The sequence below is a fragment of the Astatotilapia calliptera genome, chromosome 18 (assembly GCF_964374335.1).
Source record: "Astatotilapia calliptera chromosome 18, fAstCal68.1, whole genome shotgun sequence".
Taxonomy (NCBI): Eukaryota; Metazoa; Chordata; class Actinopteri; order Cichliformes; family Cichlidae; genus Astatotilapia; species Astatotilapia calliptera.
Window position 1 is genome coordinate 21330788 of NC_137439.1, and position 27551 is coordinate 21358338.

At 41.8% G+C, this 27551-nt stretch overlaps 1 protein-coding gene across 27 annotated transcripts in view; it reads left to right on the forward strand.

The window, feature by feature from the left end:
- The window catches only part of mbnl1 (muscleblind-like splicing regulator 1), a 41379-nt gene extending 14851 nt beyond the window's left edge, over nt 1-26528 (forward strand). For 3 of the 27 annotated variants that reach the window (XM_026150847.2, XM_026150845.2, XM_026150846.2), the window contains exons 3-12: nt 17317-17532; nt 17704-17922; nt 19366-19605; nt 20584-20637; nt 21873-22026; nt 22912-22947; nt 23609-23700; nt 24163-24207; nt 24964-25035; nt 25216-26528. In XM_026150847.2, the coding sequence (XP_026006632.1) occupies nt 17317-17532; nt 17704-17922; nt 19366-19605; nt 20584-20637; nt 21873-22026; nt 22912-22947; nt 23609-23700; nt 24163-24207; nt 24964-25020 (1113 nt within the window). In that variant the 3' untranslated portion in view covers nt 25021-25035; nt 25216-26528. Of the gene's footprint in view, nt 1-17316; nt 17533-17703; nt 17923-19365; nt 19606-20583; nt 20638-21872; nt 22027-22911; nt 23160-23608; nt 23701-24162; nt 24208-24963; nt 25036-25215 lie in introns of those variants that run through there. The other 24 variants (XM_080293104.1, XM_080293103.1, XM_080293091.1 and 21 more) reach the window with 23 other exon arrangements.
- Nucleotides 26529-27551: the final 1023 nt, after the last annotated feature.

Genomic DNA, 27551 nt, shown 5'->3' on the forward strand with positions numbered 1-27551 from the left:
CATTAAAAAGGAGTGACTGGCAAGTATACGGTGGCTTTTTGAAGGACTCTGAAGTCCTTTTTTAGTAGTTTAGACTCATTTTCCACTAGGATATGTGTATTAATGGAGATGGGTAATACTTTTTTTTTTTTAAACCACTCGCCCCATTTTTTCCACTGGTAATGAAAAACAGAGCAGGTCTCCGAAACCCACAATGGAAAGAGAAGCAGAAAGTAAAAAGACAGAGAAAGAGCAAAAGAGGATAGAGGAAATATCAGAAAGAAAACCTGTGGATTTGTCAGATAATTGTTCACACTATATGATAAGGCATAAACCTCTAGTTCTGCACACGCACACACACACACACACTCTCTCTGCATTAGTCTTTCTAAACAGACCCGCAGCAGCACTGAGTGAAAAATCAGCTGCCCTAATTCTCTTTAACACAGATTGAGAGGTTGAAATAGGACTAACTCTCGAATGAGTTGTGTTACATGAAGCCACATTGCCCACTCCCAACACGCAGACACTAATGCAGCCTCCTGGACACATGTGCACATGTTTTCTGCCCATGAGAGAGGATCGACCTTCTTCTTGAGAAGTGTATAATTAGCACAGGTCTCACATGATCACTAGTGCATAGCTGAGCAGGTCACACCCAAAGCCAGTCATTTCCCCAACAGCCACTCTCGCTCTCTTTTCGGCCTTTTTCTTTTTTTTTTTATGTCACGGTCACGGCCTCACAAACATCTGTCCGGCACTAAATGACATTGTACATAATATATTGATACCAGAAATAGTAAAAAGGAGTTAAATCATGATTTCTCATGGCAGTAATCATATGTGCACCACATTCCCTCAAGCTAGAAAATCAATTACAACCACGTATCCATCTAGGCCACAGACCCGTAACAGAGTGGAGGTGCTTTTGAATCTGCCCGTGCTTGAACAAGATGCTTGTGGGTGTTTGCTGGCCTTACACTTGGCCTTAACCTCAGAGTGCAGCCGTTTCTGTTGCCTGTCTATCTGGTTGGTGCAGCACAGACAGCTCAGCTATGTCGAAGCAGGGTAAATATTTAGAGAGGGATAATGGTAGCCTGGACTCCCTGATTTAAAGTCAGCTTTGTAACTTTGCCCGTCAATGATTAACTGCAGAGCAGATAGGTGAGGTGTAATAAATTGGAATCTTAATAAACAACGGGCCTCATAGCTAAAACTAATCTAAGCAACAGATTAACTGATGAGGCAGATGTTTAAAATATACCCGATACTTCGAGGAGGTACAGCGTAGTAACTTACTTTTAACTCACTCTAGTTGATACCACTTGTTCTCTCTGCTTGTACACTAAAGCTGATAGGAGTGTAACAGGGGCTTAATGTTGCAGAAACAAGCGCGCAACTTGCCTCATTAGTATATGAGGCAAGTTGTTCTCTGCTGTAAATGAACTTGTTGTTGCTTGTTTTTAATGCTCATTAAAAGCGCCTTCTGTGCTGTTCCACTCGGTCTGTCTGTTGCATCAGGACACACCCATTCCTGGGCAAGATGGGTCACATTACACCTGGATAACTACCCTACTAGCACAGCTATTACCACACACGTATCGTACAACACAAACCCGTGTGGAATTAGGTCAGGAGCAGGTCCTTGTTTAACCCCGGATGGCATCCCAAATGTTTAAAAATGCAAGCAGTTGATCGTCTACCACAGAGAACCATTTGAAGATACACACACACACATGCTTTCACACAGCATAGACTTTGTGCTTTGTCTACCTGCCAGCCTGACACACCCACTGTCATCACGTTTCTGAGCACATGCACGTGCATTACATCGGGATTTGTGGTGCTGTTGCGGCCGCTTCGTTTGTGTTGCTGCACTGTTTGAGGCGAGCTGGATGTTAAATGAGAAATATTTGCTTGTTTACCATCTGCACACCAATTATTTATTCAGGGACCGTTTTTTCTCGCTTTGGCACATTAAATTCGACATAAAGCAGGTGCTACTGTAAAAGGCTAAGTCTCAAGTATGCTTTACATCCGTGTAAAAAGAACTGTGTGACTGAGGTTGGCAATTAGACTCAATATGGGTTAAGAGTTCACTTTAACTTGAAGAAAACAATAATAGGGGTTAACAAAAGAAAAAAATCTATCAGAGGTACACAAAAGGTAATCGGTTTGCCAAAGTCAGCTGCTAGAAATGTTGAAAAAAAAAAAAGCAGAAGTACTCATGTAAATGCCTAACAAGCTGCTAGACAGAGGATGTAGGCATACATGTTTCCCCGTTGTTCATGATACCTCCCACGTGAGCCGAAAATCCAGAAAAAACAGATTGCAGTTCAAAAATATACAAAAAAGTAACAAGTGAACTACAGGAATGAGGAAAGAAAAAAGTTGCTGAAAGAAAAAAGCAATTACCTATAAGTCACAGCACGAGCATCACCTGATATCAGTCTGATTGCAGATGGTTTCCCCCTGCTGAGACTAATCACGGAAAGATGCCACAACAAGCAGCGGTAAAAGGCTGAGGGAGCGTCCCCAGTGAAGATATATCGTGTGTTAATATCTATGGACTGAATATTTAAATTAGTCATTTTCCCCACAGGATTTTCCACAATGTGTTAAATATGCTGGTTTATTTGACTTTATGCATTGCTGTCCAGCTACTTTTCAACGCCTCACGCTGGTGGTAATTCTTTTTATTAGGCCGCTTACATTTCCCCACATGGCTCTGTCTACGTCAATGTAAACACGCATAAAAGCTGCGACCTGACACTTTGTTTTAGCCATTATTTTACACCTGATTTACAACTTCTGGTCTGGACTGCATCTGTCTGGCTTTTTCTCCCGTTCATTCTCTTTCCTCTATCTGCCTTTCCTCTCGTTTCGCTGGTCATATTTTGACAGCACGTTTAGATCCAGTACAGTGAGGTTAAATACACACAGACACACCAGACAGACTTTTCTGGTAAATATTAACCATGTTGCTAGCTGACGGCATTTTTGTGATTTCAAACAAATTTTTCTGCCAGTCTCCGCATTGACTGACTGTATATGGCCACGTGCATTCAATACCTGTCACTTTTTTTGGCCAGCGATAACCTGAGGAACACTCTGCCACGTTAAATCAACTGCAAGGGTTAACGTAAGCACACCACACACGCTAAAGACAGACAGATGTGCCATTTTCCAACACAGCAGCCACAGATGAGCACGTGGAATCCAAAGTCGGTCATAGGTCAGCCGTACTCACTTTGCTTTTGATACACTGACTTTCAAAAAGTGCAAGCCATAGTCATCAAGGTTTGTTTTCAGTGGCATGGTGCAGATTTTCAGTCGGATTCTGGCAGGAATGATGTAACTCCTCTTGCAGACTTTTCATCTTAATTGCATTCCTAATGGGATTTCTATGACTGCATACAGAAAAGCTCTTTCTCCTCTTTAAATATATTTAAGGGGTAGATTTATTCATCTGTACGATACAGCTTCTGCTAAACGGATGCTGTGCGTGGCTATGCTCAGTCTTTCCTCTAGCTTATTAAAATAAACTGAGACCCATAACTGGGATTTTATTTCAGTAAGTAGGCGTTTTTAGTTTTCTTTCTCCTGGCATCAATGGGCCTATTCTTAAGTCTTTGTCACATTCATGCTTGGACCACGCTAATCCTGGTTGATGCACACACTAAACCACATAGAGCCTTTTCCTTGGCCTGCTTGTTTTAGGTTGTGTGTGCATCCTTGTCACATCAGCGCATCTATGCATCTTGTCTGTGAGCTTATGTGACAGAAGATCAGCAACAACAGTCTTTTCTTCTCGGTGTCAGCCGTCCCTGTCCCGGCATCACACTGGGCCCATTTATAACACCAGTGATACAATGATTACTTCTCTAGCTGCCCTTTCTGAATCTGTCTTTAACGTACAGACTTAACAGAAAGCTACAAATAGCCCGAGGGTTTGTTTGCTCCACCCAGTAGCAAATATTGACAGATCAAAGTCAGGATTCAAGCGTTAAATTATCCGAAACTCGTAAAACATAATCTGTACTGAGTCCACCCCTCATTTCTTTATATTTTGTTGGGAAAATGGGAAGTAGGTGCAGCGATTTACTGAAATGTGTGAATATATGGAAACACAGTATATAAGGCAAAAAAGTGGTTTTTACAATTCTAACAAGCTCAAAAGTCAATATTTGGTGTGACCACCTTTATTCTTCGACACAGCCTGAACTCTGGCTGGCAAACCTTTTTGTAATTTCTTTAAGTAGTCTTTAGGAATAGTTCTCCAGGCTTCTCGAAGGACATTCAAGGCTATTCTTTGGATCTTAGCTGCGTTTTGTTCTGTTATCTGTCAAGATGATCCCGAGCTGCTTCAGTCATATGAGATCTGGGCTCTGGGGAGGCCAGGTATGCTTTTACTGTATTAACAGTATGTTTGGGATTATTGTCATGCTAAAGCGTGAAGCTGTTGACAATCAGATGCTTTCCAGATGGTATCAGAATCTGATGGTACTTTTCTGTGTTCATAATTCCATCAAATTGGCAAGATCTCCAACCCCACTGGCGGAAATGATAAAGCCTCCACCATGTTTTACAGATGACCGTAGACACTCACCTCCCAACTTCCTCTGTTCTTAGGGACAATATTTGAACCAGGAATTTCACATTTGGATTCATAGTAACTTCGTGAGCAGTCCACTTGTTGTTTAAATTGGCATACCTCGCCCTTTTCTTCCTGTTTGATTTCATTAAGAATGGCTTCTTGACACCCAGTCTTCCACTAAGACTGTTATAGACAGTTTTGTTGTTAATGTATGTTTGGGGGCGTTGCATCCCGGAACCTTCAGAGGTTTTTCAGGGTTCTCCCTGCCGGAATGTTATGCGTGGGACAGTTTCCTGTATGTGTGCGACTAGCTGTGGTTGTTTCTAAAAGTGGTCAGTAAACGTCCTAAAACTGGCACTTGAGTTTCCGAGCATTTTTATCCTGAGGTTATAACAAAGACCATTTCTGTTTAAGGCTTCAGTGAACAGTAGATGGATCAACTGAAAGATCTGTGTCTCAGGTTCTGTGTTGGGTCTGGTGGATTTTTATTTTGCCTTGTTGATGCAAAATTACTATTTTATCTCATTAAAGCTGCTGTTATCTTTGGTATTTTTCAATTCATATCAGTCAAATTCAACTCAACTATGTGTTTTTGTGCAGTAACAAAGTTAGTATTGAAGTGTTTTTTGCAAAATTGTCCTTTGCATGTAGACACAACGCTGGTTCATCCCTTGAATTAGGTGGCCTTATAATTTTTGAATGACTTATAGGTCAGTCTAAAGTGGCTTAATTCCTCTGAAAATGGTCAGGCACAAGGACTGGACTGAAAACAAGCCAAAGTCTAAGTAAAAAAACTTGGAAAGAGCTTCAGAAACCCTGGAGAAGTATTGATCTAGCCCACCTTTAAAAAGTTACAAAAATTCGGGCTCCTTGGAAGCAAAATATTTTTAAAAAATGGAGAGGTGGGTCAAGACTTTGGCACAATACATTATAATTAGTGTTGGTAATGCCACTGGTCCGTGATTCAAATCAATAGAAAACACAATGAACTGCAAGGTGTGCCCATTCGGTTACATTTTTCACGCTATATAGTTTATAACAAAGAAACAAAATTATATCAACTTTATTAATAGTTACTGATAACAGTACTAGCAGATGCTACAGTTAGCTAGGCTATCATCAATCCCACAAGACAGGTGAGCGCGTAGCTTGAGGGCACAGCCGCTCACTTAGATTCAATTCTCTTAACACCTTTTCACTCTTCCACTCCCTCTCCTCGGTCCAGCTGTCACGTTTACCCTGCCTCTTTTCTCTCCGTCGATGCCAAAACATTAAGGAGGCTATGTCAGGCGCTGCACACTCACATGCTTTTTAGAAGTGACTGTGAGGCAAAAAGTGGAAAAAAATAGTTGATAGCTGTCCATGTGTTTTTCTCTTTCTCAATTGCTCTCTGTGTGCCTGTCTTGTTTTTCTTTAAGTGCATTCCTTCTCAGAATCGCAGTGTCTGGGCCTGTCAGACTCATGGCAACAGTCTTAATCACTTTCTGCTTGTCTTCAATTCAGTTTTCATTGTCATCGCAAGGAAAACCTTCTTTTACCTTATTTGGCGAATCTGAAACTTAAAATATTCTCCATTATGCATTCGTTTATTTCATTATATGTTATTGAGCAATGAGTCACAGTCAACACCCTCAAATGTAGGCTTAATTTAGGCAGGATAATTCATGTGTTGTTGTTTTCTTGACCTGGAACAGTGACACAATCTGAACACCAATTATTAGCCCTAATTACTTTATATGATGGTCACAGACAGCAGAATATAGCGTATGACTTGCATTTGTGGCTGTAGCCTTGCTTGCAAAATCTTTTAGGCTGGATTTAATTCTGAAATTGCAAGTTAGCTGTTGCTAGTTCCAGCTGTTGTTTTTGCAAACTTTATGAATATCAGAATATAATCTTCCATAATAGAAAGAGTATGAGGCTAAACCACTTGATAAAATGCTGTAGGAGAGGAAGAGGGTGAAATCGTCCTCGTGCTGGTGCCAAGCCCGAAAGGCATAATCACACACAGAAACAGGATTAGGCCAGTTGACAGTGGGATTAGAGCCGTGGATAGGATTACAGACTGTGAGATCAGATTAGCATAATACATACCAGATTAAATCTGTTAGTGCTGCAAACTAAACTAATCATTATTACTTGGCTACTGATAGAAGAGGCTTTTTTCCCCCTGTTGTCTGAGACTTGTGCAGATGGTGGCGGGAGTGACAAGGGTTAAAAAAGGGAGAGCAGAAAGCTGGGACTAAAGGAAGGTATATTAAAGGACCCCTTTAAACTTTTTTTCCTTCTTTTATAGGTCTTGCTTAGGGTTGAAATGCATCACAACGCTGCCACTCTGAAGTGATAGAGATAATGATGGAGTCTTGGTTGAAAGACAAAAAAATGTGGAAGGAGATTGGTACACGTAACTCATCCCAGGCTAAGGGGCTTTATTTGTAGGTGACTTTGTTTTCTCTGTATTAAGATCACTTCCCCATTTTCTTTGTCTGTCTCCAGATTGCTTTTGTAATCTAAGCTCATTATACACCACGACTGTATTATATATTTTATAACAAATAAATAAATATGTATATATATATACAGGGCATTGTAAGTCTACTTGTCATTCTTTAGTGAGAATATATTGCATCCCACTGCATTACTCATGCTTTAAGTTTTGAAATCTCTCATTTAGATAAAAGAAAGTCTTTATTTCTCAACCCAGAAGGCCCAATATTAGAAAAAGAGCCCACCTCAGTCATTTCAGAAACAGTGTTGCTATTGATGCGTCATTGCTGCCTCAGACTTGCGATTTCTGCTCAGCGACTCTTCTTTCTCACTCTGAGGCAGAGCTCGGAGATGATTAAATGAATGTTACCGGGCTACGTCGCGAGCACTGGATGGCTTTCATAAAGTGCTGCGGCTCAAATCAATACTCGTGTGATTGCTCTGTTATCACGGATAATGAAAAGCAAGAAACTGACCTCGCAGGAGGAGAAGCATCGCTAAACTGAGAAAGGGGGACATTAATGTAAACAAAGTCACATGAAAGTTGGTTTGTGTATCAAGAGATAGCAAGAGAGAGAGAGGCAGACAGGGAGAGGAGGGGGGCATGTGAGAAAAAAACAAAAAAACAGAGGGAGGTCTAAGTTTGGATCCAGAGCTCCTGTGTACGTGACATCTGACCTGAGGGATTTCTGAGAACCAACACCCTCTCGAGTGTGAATAACTCATTGCTCAGCCTGCATTTTGTGTGTCTGTCTGTGTCTATATGAATAGTTTTATGTGGATGCTACTGTGTCACATGCATGTGGGTGTTTACATTTGAACCACAGCTGCAATTTGCGAAATATTTTTCTCCTAAAACCCAGAAAATCCGCTGATGCATTCTGCTCACATTTTTCCCACAGCCACACGACGTACCTTATCGCACTCTGTGTGGTCCGTGTTGTAACTCTATTCTAGCCTGTAATCCTCATTCTCTCTGCCGTTGTTGGGTGAGGGCGGGGATGCGTCACCGTAACCAGTATGGCTATTATCATAGATTGACACTCCCTCTTTTCTTCATATCTCCACAAGGCCCGCTGGTCACATCAACTCTCTGACCACTAATCTTCACTTCACAGATTACTGGGTGCATTGAGCCCCAATAAGGAGATGTGGGCATGAGTACGAGTGCGTGTTTATGGTCTGATATAGACATGCAGGCCTCAGCAAAGAAACGGCACTACATCACTAAGACTCCAAAGACCTCTGCCGTCTTCTTCGCTGTCTTCAAAATCTGCTGTTAATTTGATGCTAAATTAAGTGACTGAAAAGAAAAGAAAATCAATTTTTCTCTTCTCTAAATGGGTGTTATTGATTGTGAATTGCTAATTACTTAATGCTTGCAAATTTAGCAGGGATAAGATGAGACTATCACATCGGAATATTTCTGGCTCGCTCTTTTTTCCAGTAATTTGGGTGCTTGCTGTTTTACCAGGAAATTCCAGTCAACGTGCACATTAGTATATTGACTGAATTAGCTGTATTTTATGTTTTATGCCATATTTGGGTGCATGGTAGACAAAGAGACCAACTGCTGGGTCCGGTCCTTTGAGTCTGTGCTATTCCCCAGCAGAACAAAGCTTCATTCAGAGTGTGTGTGAAGAGAAAGGGCTTTCATCTCTGTGTATGTTTAGACAGAAGTCAGTGGAACGCAGTACAGAGAACAGAGTAGCTTCACAGCACAACTCAACACAACTGAATCTTACACCATAACATCACACCACAACGCTGGAGCATCAAAGATAAGAGGGGAAGTGAAGTTGGATCAACTGTAACTGTCTCTGTAGTGTGTTTAAAAGGATGTAGGTTAACGGTATGCAGGATATAAATACATCCACGGTCACGCTTCAAATGGGTTAGGCTGCAGTAACTAGAATATTGTGTGTTTGTTTTTAGGTATTTATTTTTTTAGTAAAAGGTTTGGACAGATTGATGTCCTCAGGAAATTATGCTGCAGAGTTTCCAGTTATTTTTTTGAGGGGGCCAAAGTACAGTGGCCCTGAGAGGACAAATACAACAGAAGTGTTGATCGACCAGCTGCGCAAATGACAAGCTAACAGTAAACGGATAATAGCAAACATGTGTCTACAGTATCATCTGAGTCATGTGATTAAAACACACATCTCAGATGAGTCCTCTGCTTCTTTTAAACGTGTCTCAGTGCAGTCTTTCACGTGCTTTGGTTTCTGTCACTTCTGTAGCTCATCAGTCACGTAATTGTCTCCCCAAAACCACGTCCATTGTGCTTTGTGTTCTTTAGTGGCATTTTACCTCTCAGGGCCACCATACCAAAAGATCACAAAATGAATTCAAGTGATTGTGATGTATTTAAATTACAAAATTTGAACTATAAAAAATATAGACCAGCTCCTATTTCACTAGCATCTGGCAAACATATAGTTAGTCTGGGTTAAATATAGTCCAAACAGAATCACTGTTTCAGTTGATTAAATTTTAACCTTTAGGGGAATCTTTGAAAAAGTTTAATAAACTGGAGACTGAGTGGTTCCGCTGATGTTTGCATCTTGACATATACGAAATGTAAACCTACCAAGTAGGGCTGTCACTAAATCAGAACGTTGATACCAGAAATAAGACAGTAAAAACTGAAACAATCAAGTGACCATGTTGAATATGTTAGAAAAATAAAATAAAACCAAAAACAATAAAGCTAGGAATCTCCTTAGCCTCACTTTAAAAGACCTTGAAGTTACAGTTTACCTGTTTTCTGCAGGCGTTTTCCTGAAAAGAGCAGAATTATAACTGAATGCTGCATATCGCTGTTTAGCTGTGCCACATGCAAGAATAGCTGGCTCGTCTAAGACATGTGTGGACAGTTCATAATGTAGCAGCAGTTCAGAGATGATCTGGTTTTTCGGCCTTAATCCATTCAGACTTTTATAACAAACTATATTTAAAGGTTGCAAGTCAAATGGATACAAAAGCCCCCATTTTACTGAATACTTTTAACTATAGTCTTCACGGGAGAGACGTTTTTCTTCACCTGTCTCGTGTTTCCCTCCTTCTTGCTGGCTCGCGCACATGCACAGTGCAACATCTTGCTGCATGCTTCACGTGTGCTCCTTAAAAGGATGGGATACAGCCCCACCCAGCATTCTTTACTCATTGGTTCATTGTTTGTTTAAATCCCACACAATCACCAAAGCTGGGTGTGTGTCTACGAGTGTGAGACAGAGAGCTAGAAGAGAGTGCGCTCAGGGTGGGACATGTTATTGCAACTTATCATCAAACAGCCTGCCCAGTAGCCAGTGGGATTATTGTTCCCAGTTTGGCCTGGATTTTGGCAAGTCTGAGCTCACCGGGGGAAGTGCAGACTCTCACTATTAAAATAAAACATGGCCTGGATTGAACTTAAAGAAGGCAGGGAAAGTTCAGTAGTGCAGCGGCTGCTTGGTGAAAAAGCCCCGCTGTATTAACGTCGTATTATTCTACTAAATCATGACCTATAATATGTAGTTTAACCCCCCTCATAGTTCTTATCACCTGAACTTGGAAGCACTTTCCTGAAACACACTTTGAACAATGAAGACAAATATGCCCTCTGCTCATCAGCCTACACTGATTCTAGGGAAAGAGAATGAGGGAAACAGCTAATGATGTGGATGAATCATTTTTGATTGTTTTTACATGTCTTGCATGAAGCAGTGACAAACTCATCTATTCACTCATTATCAGGTATTATGAAAAATCCCTAAAAAGAAGAATTTGAAGCTTCCATAGCCCAGCCCACGTTTGATTTGCATAATTATCCTTAAATCCCGTCATTATCATGAGACAGTGCAATGTCCTGCTCAGACTGAGATCCCATGGTGGAGTCGAAAGAGCTGGTCAGTGATAAGAATTATCGGAGGTGATGTATCTATCTTTCGTCGACATAGTTTGAATTTTTTCGCGATGGAAACGCAGACAAGCAGTGAAAGATGCTCCTTAACTAGTCGTGGCTGCAGGGCAAGCTCTATCTGTAGCGTTTCCTTTGGCGAGCTTCTCTCTCTGGCAGCGATCGGGCGGATTTCAGGAGTCACTGTGTATTAGAGGAGAAGTGTCTGACTGCTCTGTTGCCGTGGACACCATCTGTAGCTGCTCCTCGAGGCTGGTGATGTCACAGTAACAGACAAAAACACGACGCGAGGGGCTACGTTTTCCTCTCATCCCTGTCTGCATCTCTTTTCTTTTTTTCTTCCCACCCTGCTTGCGACAGCTCGCAATGGTCTAAACTGATCACTTCTGCAACTTCTAAAATTTCACTGTTACAGCCGTTGAGTCACCATGACTTTCATTTTACGCTCTCCGTCTCTCTCTCCATGCGATCAGAGTGCTTTCTCTTATGTGACCTGCTTTTTTTAAATTCAAAATGGCTGCTAGTGATGGTTGATGACATTTTCTTTTCTCAAAATGATTGAACTAAAAATCAAAGCAGCATTTTATTTTCTGCCCGCCTTAACACAAAAACACGTCCATATACAAAACTGCAATAACAAATCCAGCAGTTGACGGTTGAGGTCATATGAGGTGAGCGCAACATGATCTTTTATGCCTTTATAACCACCCCGCTTCACCTACCCCTCACCCTCACCCACACACACACACACACACACACTCTCCCTCCCCTCTCTGGATGTTGTTGTCACTCTCTGGATGAGTGCTATTAGAACCTGCTTTCAGCTCCTCTTTTTTTGAACACACACCTTAGTGCCAAATTTAAAATCCTTCTCCTCACATTTAAGGTCTTGAATATTCAGACCTTATCTTAAAGATCTCATAGTACCATATCACCCCAATAGAGCGTTTCACTTTCAGACTGCTGGTTAATTTGTGGTGCCTGGGGCATTTAAAAGTAGAATGGGAGGCTTTCAGGCCTATCCCAGTTTAGATTTCTGGAGACACTACTTTTAAGAACTTAAAACTTTCCTTTTTGATAGTATATATTTAGGGCTGGATCATGTGACCTGAATCCTCCATAGTTATGCTGCAATAGTCCTTGGCTGCTGGTGCACTGAGTGTTTCTTCTTCATTCACCTTTTTCCACTGACTTTGTGTTTATACAGCACTCTGCATTTAATCCTAACAGGTCACAGCAGATGGCCACTCCTCCCTTGGGCTGATTATATGGAGGTTTCTGCCTATTAAAAGGGAGTTTTTCCTTCCCACTGTTACCAAGTGCTTGCTCATGAGGGGTTGTTTAGTCTTTGTCTTACAATATAAAACAGCTTGAGGTGACTGTTGTTGTGATTTGGCACTATATAAATAAAACTGAATGCGAATTCAAAATGAATGAATTGAATGTGTCAGAATTGTCGAGGCCAGCTCAGCTAACATATAGCCTGGCCTGTCCTAGATGTTTGAGCACATGGGCTAACAGTTGCTCAAAGACACATCTATATAAAAGATGAAAGTGTCACGGTCTGGCTGGGGCAGACCGTATGTGTTGCAGAGGAGGACTCAAACGCAGACCAAAACGTAGTGTGGATAAACAAAACAAGCCGTTTATTGAGGCTAGCAATGAGGGTAAAAATAATCGGGCATCGGTGAAAACTAAACAATAACCTAAACTGGGTGAACTAATAACAAAACATGAAAAAGCTTAACCATAGTGAACTGACATGGGTACCTGGGGATGAGACATGGATGAGCAGACGACCTGACAACAAATGACTGAAAGCACACGGACTAAATACACACAGGATGATGAGGGAAGTGGGAACACATGGGGAAACAGCTGGCACACATGAACATAATGACGTCACCGTGGGAGAGTAAAACTGAACACGATGAACACAGAAACACCAGACCTCTTCACAATAAAACAGGAAACATAAAGAGACATAGACATGACAACCCGAACTTGACAACGTAAGACACAGACATGAAACGCATGAAGAGCAGGGGAGATTTAACATAGTTGGAAACACGAGGGGGAAATAATAAGAACTAGAAACACCTAGGCATGATAACAAATGAACTTAGGAAACCTGATGGGCTTACATAAACTAAAACTCAAAACGCTGGGTCAACAGACCCAGGATCATGACAGAAAGGAATAAAAACAAAAAAAGAAAAAGAGTATAATGTGTTTTAGATCAGTATGAAACTTTTAAGTTGATTCAAACATCTATTTTGCCCTGCGCATTAGGAAATAGCCACACATTTTTTGACTCATTGACACTGTGTGACATAAAATGTGAATAGCTAATCTGCATAAGCCATTTTTATGGCTCTGTCTTTGTGTCTGTTTGTCTTCTCACTAAATAAATGAGTCCTATGTTCATTTTTATTCAACTTTAGCAAATCTTTACTCTCTGCTATCACTGCTAGAATTTCATAGCAAGTTTAACACATTTTCTGAATGACACAGTGCTGTCTCATAGCTGTTCATCAGATTTTTGATATAAAAAGAGAAATAATGAAAATATCAGGCCCCTTATCTGTGCGCTCCATTTTGTTATCTAAGCAGAAGAGAAGATAGCAGGCACAGAGCATAAGGGAGACGTGTAGGTAGTCATAGTCCATGCATCTGTCTTAATTGCTCTTAACCAGCTATCTGCAACACAATCTGCTGTCATTTTAAAAGGAGCTCCAAGTAGAACTTGAGATCACAATTTCAGACAAGTGGATACAACAAAATACCTTCAAAAGGACCCCCTGCCATTAAATTTCCCCTCAGTGCTCCTTCCTGTTTCCTTTGCACCTGTCCGGTGCTCCAGTGTCAGTGAAAGCAAAGGAGATGGAAAAGTGAGATGAAGTCATGACAGAGTATAGAAATGAATCCCAGTGGGGTCAGCTCTGTCAGCGAGGGAGAGCACAGTCAGATCAGCTGTACCGCAGAGCTGAAAGGAAATACGCGCCTTTCCTAAACTGCGGACGTGTTTTGTGTGTGCGCGCTCTCATGTTTGCGTGACATACATCTGCCACCTGTTAGAGGAACCTGACCCCAATGTGCATGCATTAATGCATATGCATTCTTGCCTGCACAAGAATGCGCTTGAGTGTGTCAGACCTTTTCCTAGACTACTCCTCTCCAGACTGAATATATAATTGGATACTCGCAACAGGCAGCAGAAAGGGATCCCTGTCTTAGATTATTATTCAGAGGCTTTGAAGCGTGACCTCCGGATGACTGCTGATATAATATAGACAGATCATATGAGTGGACGGTATTTTTAGCACCATTTAGACATGTAGCCAAGCTGGATGTCTGGAGAAAAGCAGCGCAGCATCAGTTGACCTCCTGGGGCTAGTGTACACATACACACATGTCCCAGCTGGGACTGGCAGAAATAGCAAGCTGTTAACAATTAGTGATAGACTCAGGCCAGACCCAATGTGAAACTGAGTGTCTGACGTTGAAGTAGCTATAAACAAGGATGCAGGATTTCACTAGTATTAGTATTTAGTATTTATTTATTTATTGTCATTGTCAAGAACAATGAAATTGCGTTTGGGGCTTCCATACAACCCAAAAAAAAGAAGAAAATAATAAATACCCCTTAAAACCCAAGTGTACATATTTAACCCAGTGTGACTCCAATGCAATAAGACAATCCTTAGCAATAATGTTCGTAGAAATTCAGACAAAGACCTGAGAAACATGACAAAATACAACAATGCAACCCATTCAATATTATTGTACTGTGAGATATGATATCAGATATGATAGTTATCTATTTAAGAAAGAGGGGGGGGGGGGGCAGGAGGGGGAAGAGAATAAAGATATGATGCACCAATGCAGACCAGTTCATTGCTATTAAGAAGTTGGATATGGTTATTGTCCGTGAGAGGGGGGCAGAGAGTTCAGGAGCCTCACAGCCTGTGGATACAGGCTGTTGGCCAGTCTGGATGTTCTGGCCTGTATAGACCTGTACCTTCTCCCTGAGGGCAGCAGATGGAAAAGGTGGCGCGCAGGGTGATGTTGGTCCCACAGGATACTGTGCACCCTCCTCAGACAGCGAGTGGGGAAGATATTACTGATCTCTGGCAGACTTGTTCCAATAATTCTGCCAGCTTCTTTCACCACCCGCTGGAGTGCTTGCTGATCGGCCTTGGTGCAGCTGGGGAACCACACTAGAAATCCATACGTCAGAACGCTGCTGATGGCACAGTTGTAGAAGTTCAACATCAGAGATCTGGGAATGTGTGCGCTCTGCAGTCTCCTCAGGTAGTAGAGGCGCTGTTGGGCCTTCCGTGCAACTGAGGTGATATGGTTGCCCCAGGACAGGTCCTCGGTCACAGTTACCCCCAAGAATTTAAAACTGCTCACCCTCTCCACCGCCTCACTGCCAATGAAGAGAGGCAGATGGTTGTTATGACCCCTCTTCCGGAAATCTACAATGATCTCCTTGGTCTTTTTGGTGTTTAAGACCAAGTTATTGTCGTGGCACCATGACTCTAGTTGTTGCACCTCTGTCCTATAGTTTGTCTCATCATTGTTGGATATAAGTCCGAGCACTGTGGTGTCATCTGCAAACTTAACAATGAGATTGGACGCGCAGGAGGAAATACAGTCATGGGTGAAGAGAGTGTATAGCAGAGGGCTCAGAACACACCCCTGAGGGGCACCGGTGTTGACCACAAGGGTGGAAGAAGTGTTCTTACCCACTCTGACACTCTGTCTACGGTTAGTGAGGAAGTCCACAATCCAGTTGCACAGAGAGGAGTTAAGTCCCAGTTGGTGGAGTTTGGGACGGAGTTTGTATGGCCGGATGGTATTAAAAGCCGAGCTGTAGTCTACAAAGAGGAGCCGTGCATAGGTGTTCCTGTGTTCCAAGTGCTTCAGTAATGTGTGCAGCACTGTGGCGATCGCATCCTCGGTTGACCGGTTCTCCCTGTATGCAAACTGGTGCGAGTCCAGGGATGGTGGAAAAGCAGCTCTGATGTGTTTAATGACCAGTCTCTCCAGGCATTTGGCGAGAATGGGGGTGAGTGCCACAGGTCTGAAATTGTTCAGACATGTGACATTTGACTGTTTTGGGATGGGAATGATGGTTGCTGCTTTGAAACAGGATGGTACCAGTGAACAGGACAGCGAGGTGTTATATATAGAGGTGAAGACGTCCGCCAGGTCCGCAGCGCAGTCTTTTAGCACCCGGCCCAGCACTCCATCCGGCCCGGCCGCCTTCCTGGTGTTAGTGCTCCGGAACACACGCCTCAGCTCATGAGTGCTCAGGACTGGAGCAGGATCGGTTGAGGGGAGAGGGGACAGGACAGGGTCGGTGTTCTCCCTATCAAAACGGGCATAAAAGAGATTTAGATCCTCAGCCAGAGTAGAACTGTCGGCTGAGGGTGATGGTGTTCTTCTTTTGTAGTCCGTGATAGCCCTGATGCCCTCCCAGACCTGCCTTGGGTTTGTGTTGTTCTCAAACCTGGCCTCGATACGCCTCCTGTGCTGCTGCTTGGCAGTCTTGATGCCTCTTCTCAGGTTGGCCCTGGCAGCACTGTATGCCTCCTGGTCCCCGACAAAAGTGTAGGAGCTCCGGGCCGCTGCGTCTGTGCGCGCCGCCATCTGGTCATGGTGTAACTAGATTGAACATGCACCATGTGTTCATTTTTCATATTTTATTGTTACATGCAAAAGGTGGTGCGCAGTGTAGTGGTTTACAAGGTTTACAAGTGAAAGCTTGTTTAGATCTACGAGGAGACACAAATCCCTTTAGGGTGTCTGGATTGAAAAATTCTGCCAAATCAAACACACCATGCTGCTGTGGTGACCCCTTGTGAATAATGAGAGGTTTTTTGGTTTTTTTAGTCTGCCAAGCCTTGAAGTAATGCTGATATAATGTTTAGCACCCTCACCAAGCCGAGAGTGTTAGGAATGACATTAGTTTAGCAGGTATTTGGTTGTTAGGCCAATTACCTGGGTAAACCTTGGCATCGTGACAATCGTACAGGAGCTGGCGATCCTCACAGTTGTTACTCAAGACTATGGATGTCTATACAAATTTTATAACGGCCAGTTTGGTAGCTGCCAAGACATTAGGCACCAATAACTGTTGATGTAAATCAGCGTCAATTCCAATAAAAGAATGTTGCCATAAACCTTAAAACGCTGAAATCTGCGAATTTTTGGCACAGGCAAACTACTCCAGCTGATCAATTTAAAGTCAATATAAAGTCAATAATGTTTGTCTGTACCCTGTTGCCATATAAGCATCTTTCTGAATCTGGCGTTAAATGCTGTCACTTCTCTCCACTCCTCTCAGGGCCGTTGTTCCAGGGAGAATTGCAAGTACCTGCACCCTCCTCCCCATCTAAAGACCCAACTGGAGATCAATGGCAGGAACAATCTGATCCAGCAGAAGAATATGGCCATGCTCGCCCAACAGATGCAGCTCGCCAATGCCATGATGCCTGGCACGCAGCTACCACCTATGGTGAGAGGACACACACGTATGAACATACCACAGCTACTGCCCACGGTGAGATTACGTACATGTAAAAGCTCACACATATATGGCTCCTTCTTGTCTGCGTGGCTCTTTCCCGTCTTTTGAGTCCCCTTCATGTCAGTGCGTGTCTTTACGGAAAGATCGCAGTTTGCGCTCCCCGCTGTCCTTTAATTCCTCTGCCTTTATTTTGTTTTGCTCCAGCCGATGTTCTCGGTGACACCAGGCCTGGCCACCAATGCAAGCGCAGCAGCAGCTGCAGCTGCAGCCTTTAATCCCTACTTAAGCCCTGTGTCACCAAGCCTGATGCCTCCAGAGATCCTGCCCAGCACCCCTGTCCTCATGGCCTCCAGCCCTGCAGTCAGCCAAGTCCCCAACGCTGCCGCTGCAGCCCAGAAACTGCTGAGAACAGACAGACTTGAGGTAAAACACAAACTGACTGAGTGTGATCTCATCTCTTCTATGAAAAACTTTCCATTACAAACTCTTCCTCGTGGTGTATCTCTTTGTTAGTCAGAGTAGAGTTAACCTCAATGATAATGAGCCTGTAAACAAGACATATATTGATGGCAAGCAGCTTAACAAGCATAAGAATAATGGTGCCCTTACTTGATTTGCATAAACAGTTTCTGAAACGGAATTGAATTATAATAGCTGGTGCAATTATGCAAAGTAGAAACCAAACTGAAAGAAAATAAAAAACAGGTTGATAAACTGTGATGAAATGTCATCGGTTTATCACTCGTATAATCCTGATGAACTGCATCTCAATTAAGTTCCCGTGGAGATGGTGCTTTCGCTCATTGCGTTTCACACAATGGCACAAGACGAGCATAACAACAGAGGCGTGTTATTTAGAAGAGAGTGCTGAAGCTATAATCAGCGCTCAACGTATACAAACCGCACTAAAATTACACTTTTGTCACGTTGTCGTTAAATAGCACCTTTTATGTGTCAATATCACACAGCCACCATTTAAAATAGCAGTTTTGTGTGTTTAATAGCATCATGTCACAAAAGTAGCATAGCGCGGTATAAAGCATGTTCAGTCACACACTGCTGAAACGCTCACAGGAGTAAGGCAGAGTTGATGTCAGGAAAGCAACAGCCGTTATGTGTGCCTAATTTAAAAGAAAGTGCTGCCCTCTGGTGTCTCTCGTACTTACAAATGTCTGAGATGCAACACATAGCTGTGTATAGGGGATAAAATGTATTATGAGATTATACGTATTTGTGTTAATGTAGAAATGGTTCAACATAGTGTGGACCTTTCTGAATGCATTACAGGATCTCACTAATAGTTGAACAGGAAGTATCCAGATATATCTTGTGATGATGGATAGAGGAAGGCTCAGCACAGGCTGAAATAATTTCACGGGTTAACTGGTTTAGATCAAATTACTTCAATTTGTATTATAATATTAATATTTGAGATTTTAGTGCATAAAACAGGATTTTTTTTCTGTGTTCTGTGCAAATCTGAATTTAAGGCAATTTTAAGTGAACTGGACATAGACTATTACTTTTACTAAGGTCATCATTTTTATTGACAGTGAACTTTATAGATTTTGGTTGTTTTTGTGTTTTAGTTTTATTTTTTGCCTGGGTGGATTTGGCAGATGTGTGTGTGTGTGTTAGTTTTTTATGCGACTTATTGTTGGACTGAGCCTTTTCTTAGCTGGGACACTCTTGTAAAATAGATTTTTTTTATCTCAAAGGTCTTATTTTTCCTGGTTAAATAAGGTTTGAATTAAAAATAAATAAAGAAATCTCATATAAATATTCTGTACAACGTTTTCTCCCGCGGTGGTGAATTTGGACATGGAGCCTGCACGTTATCATTCGCCTCATCCCATTTGTCTGTAGGTCTGTCGGGAGTATCAAAGGGGCAACTGCTCTCGGGGGGAGAACGACTGTCGCTTCGCTCACCCCGCAGACAGCACTATGATCGACACCAACGACAACACCGTCACTGTATGCATGGACTACATCAAGGGTCGGTGCTCCCGAGAAAAGTGCAAGTACTTTCACCCGCCGGCTCACCTGCAGGCCAAAATAAAGGCTGCCCAGCACCAGGTGAACCAGGCCACAGCCGCCGCAGCCATGGTGAGCAGTCTGCAGAAGCACACTCATTTACCACCCACACAACTGGCTTTATATTTACGTTAGGGTTAGCGACTGTAGAGCAGATGTGTTCTGTGTTTCGTACTCAACTTGCGTAACCTTCCTGGTTGGTATAATGTAGCGTTCTCAGTTCTGCTTTTGCCAGGCCAACCTTAAAGGTCTGCATGTTCATGTAGGTGAAACCTGCTCATATCTGGATGATAAGAAGAAGGATCGGACAATAGTGCATTAGTAGCTTCGTTATTCCCATGCTAAGCCTTTTTTTGATTGTTGTTCCTTTTTCTATCATCGCAGAACACGAGTAGAGAGTCCAGTTCCTCTCTGTCTCTGTCTCTGATGGCCTGGCCTTAATTGTGACTCCATTGTTTCTGTGCTTCCTTACCTATAACTTCTCTTCCTCTTGACATTATTATAAAGGATTCATTGTGCTTTCAGTCCTGTCTTACAGTAACAGCACGGGTGAATAATAGTGCTGATCAAAGTGTTTTCTACATGCTTTTATTGACGTAGCGAAACAGAAAGCTCGGGGTGAAGCGTTGCAATGTGAACCTGACTGATGTGCACAGTGAAATGGAAACCTGTGAATATGTGCTTCCATATGATTTCCTGTTCAGTCACTGAGAATCGCTTACAGTAATGGTTGAATAATTTTTCTCCTCGCTATATTCATCCATCTCTGTGTGACAATGACTAATGTAGATGAGTAGCTGTCATCGATTCCTGATGATCATTTAACTGTCGAGCAGTAGAGCTAGTGTCCACACTGTGCATGCCTTAGTCCTGTTATCCCCTTGTATATTTGCATTCCAATGATTTGTTTTTTTATTTGTTTTTGTTTTTCTCACCTATACCCAAACTGCACTGCTGCCCCCATGATGCACCTCTGCTTGCTGGTTTATGTTAATGCGCTTGAACCCCATTGGCCCATTGCCATCATGTGCTCGCTGCCTGCTAATTAAGACTCAGTCGGCTGTCAAATCACTGAAGCGACCCCTCGACGCAACCTTTGACCTGGTACTATGACCTTTCACCTTTTAGCTTGGCATGTGGCTTTGTTGTAGCGCAGTGTTTTAACCAATGATACCTAGCTATTTCTGTTGTTGTTGTCTCAGTGCAATGTCTGTCTTTTCCTCTTGTTGATCTGTCATGATTGGCTGTGATAAAGTGATTGTGGCTTTCCGGGGTTACAAAAAAAACCCAACGGTCGCATCCAAAACAGCTTTTCTTCTTGTACAGATCACCTCAAGCACCAAGTCTAAATGCGTCATTTTTCTCGGAGCCACAATCAGTTCATCACCCGTAGCTTTTCTAACAACAGTCAGTGAGGGCTAAGGAAGTAGAATTTCTATAAACGGTGGCATGGCTTCAGTGTAACGTCTTAAGTCAGTGTTCAGTGTTGTGGAGCAGCTCAATCAAATGTGTGCATGTCTGTGTCGCTAGTGCATGTCAGATGGATAAGGGTGGGGGTGGTGATGGTGGTGGTGGTGAGCGGGCTAAGAGGGAAAGCCTTTAAAACCATACAGGAGTGATCCCACCGTAACAGATTATTACAGTTCAAATGATAGTTCACTCCATCACCAAATGTTGTCACGGATATTCAGACCTCAAGAATGGCCTCAAGCCAAGATGAAGCCCGCACGCGAGAGCACTCATGGTTTTTAAACAGCAGGGATCCGCTTTCTGAGTTACGTCCCTTGGCCTAAGACCATTTTTGACGTTTTTGTCTGCGAGTGAACCATCACTTAAACATGCTTACACAGTTTATCATGGAGCTAGCAGTGCAGCCTCCCTTTTCTCTGTGCTTCTTACCTGTTACACCACTTGTTAGCAGCCTTATTGTTTTAATAGTTAATGCTTGCTTATGTTGCACTTAGTCAGCCTTAAGACTGCAGAGTTAACAATCCAATGTAATGAACATATGAATGCTTGTTAGCTAGTAGCTCCAGTAGGCACCATGCTCCTGCTTGTGTAGTACTTGTGTCAGACTGCTGCTTGCTTGCTACTGATGATATAATGATATTGTTATTGTTGTACACACAAGGATGTTGTGACAGTGCTCCTCGGATGTCCTCTAACGTATGTACCTTCTTTTGTTTTCTTTCCTGTTTTTGCCTCTTTCAACACACCCTCTCTCTCTCTTTCTCTCTCTCTGTCTTACTTTTTCCTCTTTTTTTTTTTTTTTTAACCTCTGTCTCTCTCTGGCTTTTTTATTTTCCTTTTCACTGACCTCCCTCCTTCTGGATGGGCAGGGCATCGCCCCTAGTGTCATGGCTCCCCTGCCAAAGCGGGCAGCCCTGGAGAAGGCCAACGGGGCCTCTGCCGTGTTTAACACCGGCATGCTCCAGTACCAACAGGCCCTGGCCAGCATGCAGTTTCAGCAGCAGGCTGCTTTCCTCCCATCAGGTATGGCTCCCAAAGCGACCACAACGAGTGCTCTTACCAACTGAGTGGATGCCTGGATCAGTCTAACCTGGCTCCTGCTTGGCTGGGGTCGGACAGAGTGGTAGATTGCAGTACAGAGCAGATTTTGTTTTTCTTTTATAAAGAGGGATTTAAAAAAAAAAAAAATAGGCAAGTGATAACTCTAGATTTTAATCTAGGCTTGCAGGGATTGCATGTGTGTATTTCAGTGTTAAAAGAGAGCTTTGAAAAAATGTGCTTTATGCTTTGTCCGGCTTTGCATGGCCAGTAGGTATTAAAATGGGTTACTATTTCAATCTGTCAACTAATTGCCTTAATATAATTCTTTATAGCTACCTTCACCCCATATTAAATGCAGGCCCAGGATGATAGGTATGAATACTAGTAATCCAAATAATTTGTATTAGTTTAGTTGTTTTTTTTAGTAGGTTGTTAGACTTTTCACGGTGTGATCACTCATATTTCGAAGAGGGGCTTCGGCTTGGGCTGGGATGAATGGGGCTGGGTAATGGTATCTGGTAACAAACACCAGTTTGAAGAGTCTGGCTTCTGCACACATCTGCTGTTCCTCTCACTTCTTTTTAGAGTATGTACGTAATGTTTAATGCTCTGTAGTTACACTCATAGCCCTGCTCTCACTCTGTCATTCGCACCAAAGATGAAACTGTAGATTCACTTAATTAACTGGTTTTCTGATGATGAGTTTACCTCTTCGCCTTTTCCAATCACTGATGTCTGTGTCCAAGAGATATTAACCTTTTTTTCCCCCACGTTATCTCTCCCTTCGCTCTAATGAACCTTGTGATGGGCTGTTTTGATTTCTCTTCCCTATCCAATCCACTTCCTGTTGCACTGCATGATGGACAGGCTCAATATTGTGCATGACACCTGCAGCCAGCGTTGGTAGGTCCCGGCTTTCCTTCTTTAGTTGTTGTTTGTTTGAGTCGCAGTTTTAGTGAAATGTACTTTGTTGTGTTCATAGACAATTTGTAAGCATTTTTGTTTGGTGACCTGAGAGTCAGTCCTTTGGTTCCGTGATTTGAGGCAAAAGCAAATAATGTTTTATATAAATGTTGTTTATTTCATGTATAAAAACATCCTCATGGTTTAACTGAGCTTCGTTATTTTGACCTCTCTGCCGTATATATTGCTCGACCACACTTGTCCTCATGCTCGTTCTAAACTTGGCTTTTGGCTAGTTTAACCTGACACCTGTAGAAACCCTTTGAAAACATTAAACAAAACTGAGGGGGGTTTGTTAGAGTGGTGACCTTTGTCTCCCTCTGCCACATTCTAGTTTTTGTTTTTCTTTACTGGAAGAGTACAGCAGCAGTTTACTATTATTACATGCAAATATGGAAGTAAGTTGCTGCTGCCAGACTGCGATCTCAGACTGTTTGATCCTTATCAGTGCTGGCAGAGGGAAGAAAGGGAACCAGTTAAATCGAGCCCTTCTCTGACCTCCTCTCTCTCTCCTTCTCCTTCCCTCATTTGCCTGGTGTGTATGTGGCTACACTGCTCCTCCTGTATATTTTTTGCTTACATGATTTTCCCTCCAAAAAAGTTCCCATGATGCACGGTGGTACTCCAGCCACTGTGTCTGCAGCCACCACATCTGCCACAAGCGTTCCCTTCGCAACTGCCTCCACCAATCAGGTTTGCACCTCTACCTCCTCAGTCTCTCCCTCTCTCTCTCTCTATCTATCTATCTATCTATCTATCTATCTATCTATCTATCTATCTATCTATCTATCTATCTATCTATCTATCTATCTATCTATCTATCTATCTATCTATCTATCTATCTATCTATCTATCTATCTATCTATCTATCTCAGTGCACATGGATAATCTGGGAATGCTTGTGTGTTAATGCAAGGGGTAAACAGCAGGACTCCCTCTTGTTGGCCTACACTACAGTCCAACATAAAGTTTTGTGAACACAAGCAGTGCTATAAACTAGTAGTACTTGTCCATTTTAACTATAACTCTTTTTCTTAGATTATATACCTGTGTTTAAAAAGAGCAAACAACAACAACAACAACAAAAACATGCTGTATTGTATTTTAATGTGTGTCCTCATTGTAACCTCGATTTTTGTCCTTTCCCATTTTGAGGACTCTTCCTTATCAAAGTTGACTTCCAACGAATACATGCAATTGGTATGTATGAGGCAGTGTTTTTTCCCCACATTTTTAGAGCCATTTGCACAGCTTGTGCAATAGTTGCTATCTGTGCCCTTTGGTGCTTTGCTTTTTTTTTTCCTCTCTTTTTTTTCTGCTGCTTCTTCCAGCACCTAAAGCAAAGCTTTACCATATTCTTTGTGTTAAAAAGCTGGACATACTCATTATTAATGTCAGGAAAAAAAGTTATAAAATCAGTCTGTAAGATGACTTGCTGCGTGTTTAAGTTCAGTTCTGTTGGAGGCGTTTTTTTGTAAGCAGCAAGCTGCATTGCATAATCATAGGTTTCCATTAAACAAGATTGATGAACAGTCGAGATGAACCATTATGCAGCTGTTCTTCATCCTGGACTAGTTTTATGCATTTTACCGAGGCGTGCAGGTCAACAACATGGAGGACTTAGATTTGCATGGGGGAAGCCACCTTACTGACAGTTTCCCATCCACCTCCCCCGCCCCAAACTCCCACCTCGTGTCTCCCTTCCTTTTACTCCTCCTCTCTCCCTGCTATCCAGAAGTGTCTGCATCAGTTGTGCCACAACTGTAGCCAAATTGCTTTTTTTTCCCCAGCTTGTCATATTTGTCTTTGTTTTTTCCAGCAATAACTTCATCTTAATGCGAGGAGATGATGTTAAAATATGTTGATCTGTACTTATTTGCGCCGGCCAGCCTCAGCTTTGTCCGTTTTCGCGTCAGCATCCTTCATTTGATCTCTTGTCTGTTGTTCTATCCCCAGATTCCAATAATATCTGCAGATCATCTGAGTAGTCACAAGTACTTGACTCAGATGTAGTTCCTCTCAAGAACAGTGAGTTCCTATTTCAACCCTCACATTTTCTCTATTCATCACAAGTTGTTTGGTTTTTTTTCTCCATTTGTGTGACTCATCTTATCTGCTTCAAGTTTCCCTTGAATTTGTATGCACACAGAGCTTCTAACCACACTTTACCATCAGTTTGATTTAAGCTAAATCCACCGTCTCTTGCAGATCAAATGAATGTGTGCTGGCACCGTCCAAGCCAAAAAAAAAGAGTTCAGCCTTTATGTACATAACCTTCAGAATGTCAAGCAGTGGGACAAGGAGGGTCTGCCACGTCTCATCACACGTGAAAACATCAAGGGTACAACACATGATCTGTGCCATCTTCCCACATATCAATGTCAAGAAGAATTTGCTGTCAAATTCAACATCCAGCTGAGAGAAGAGCATATCTTGTTGCCAGGGTCGGCGTGTCTCTCTCCCCCCCTCGGCGGGGGAAACGTTCACATGATACCTCTGTGTCGGATTGAATCATAGCACTCAGTTTCTTCTAGTTATTATTATTATTACCGCATGCACAGAAGGTCAAGAGCGTTGTTACATGAGACGACATCAAGTGCTGGTACAATAGTAGACCAAGATTTCCTTTCCTTTTTTATTTGTTCTGCTTTATTATTATTATTATTTTTCATTTTTTTTAATTGATAGCCATATTTCAGCGTTTACAAGAGTAATGCAAACATGCACCTTGAATTTGAATTGAAATCTGAAAGGCACAATGATTTTAACAGGATTTTATTCGCCAAATGAATTAGGCATGTACAGTATTGTGTTTTTACAGCTACTAGTGAAACTAGATGTTGACATGAGGGTCTTGGACATATGAATGTTCTGGGTAAACCAACATACCTGTGTACCTTGAAAGCACAGCCAGGCTAGCTTTTCTCACCTCGTTATGTGCTATAAAGGCCATACAGCTAAAACCAGAGTGTTATCTCAGCAGTGTTATTTGTTTACCGAAGGTAAAAGTTTTGTATGGCTCTTTTTTTTTCCTTTTTTTGTATTGTTTTGTTTTTAAAAATCTCCATTGTGAGTGTTTTTTAACTTTTTCTTTTCTCAAATTAATCAGTTTTAGAAGTGGGTTTCTTGCCAAATCAATTTGTTTGGTATTTGATGTTTTTTTTTGTTCCTTTTTGTTTGTTTAGAATCAGTAATGGAGGGTTTTTCTAAAGTTTGTCATAACTCTTTTTCATAGACTAGTGTTGTTTTTCCTTCTTGGAATTAAGTCGCTGGACAAGTCCATTGACTCTAAAGCCTGGCAAAGTAGAGGGTGTAGCTTCAATTGACATTGCGTTACCATGTTTCCCCCTCTTGTAAAGAGGAGCAGCTCTTAAACTGTGTCTCCCAAGAAGCACTGTTGAGCCATGTGTGGATGCGAACTTTAAACAACAAGCCCAAAGGTCTAGTAGGTCACATGTGCACTTGAACGATTATTTGTCCAGTCGCCATATTTTAATTTCACATCCCATCCCAAGTGAACTTTCATTTTTGATTTTCTGAGGAAGTACAACACGTTCAAACGTTTGCCTTGTATCTCATGCAAAAACACAAAGGTTTTCATCCACGCATAGATCTGACTATGGAAACCAAAGCACAGTTTGTTTTTTTTCTCTCAAACTTATCCACTGTGGGTGAATACAGAGACATCTCTGCAGAGGCTGAAACAATTAAGGAAAAAGGTTTATCATCTTTCATTCATGTGTCTTGATTTATGTTTTTCACAGCAGCGTGTCTTTACCGATTGTAATGTACCTAACAAAGCCTTAGATTACAGTTAATGGGTCCTCGCCCAATCAAATGTACTCTCAATCACCGTGCAGGTAAAGAACACCAATGATGTTTTATAGTTCTCTCACATGCCGCTTAATGATCTTTTTTTTCTCTCTCTCGCTCTGTAACAATAACAATTACTCTCTTAAATTTCATTGAACTTATGTGTTATGTACTACTTAAGAATTTGAATCTATTTGATGTATGTAGTTTTAGATTATTTTTCTTTTTTTTTTGTTTTGTTTTTGCCTTACTATATATTACTTGACAACATTGATATAGCCGTTGTAGATGTTGAGGTAGAATGACATTCATAACTTTTTTTCAAACCATATAAATGATAATGTGTTAGTTTTAAATATTCACTTCATTCATATAGCTGGATGTCTTTTTCAGTTGTGTTACATTGTCAGTTAATTTTTTGTTGTTGTTGTTGATGAGAAGACTTTTTGATACGAGGAACGAGATCAATTGATTTGCTGCACGGCAGCGGTCTCTGAGTTTAACAAGAAAAAAACAACAAAAAAATCAAACACAAACACACACACAAAAACTATTTTAACCAACTTAAATTTTTCCTTGTAACATGTCGAGATCATGTTTGAAAATACTATATTGTACTGAAATTCAGACTGTCCATGTTTTAGAGTAAAAATTATTTTCTACTGTATCCATTTCAAAGAGATATGTAATTTTGTTTTTGTTTGAATATTTCTTAAGTTTGCCCTGAATGT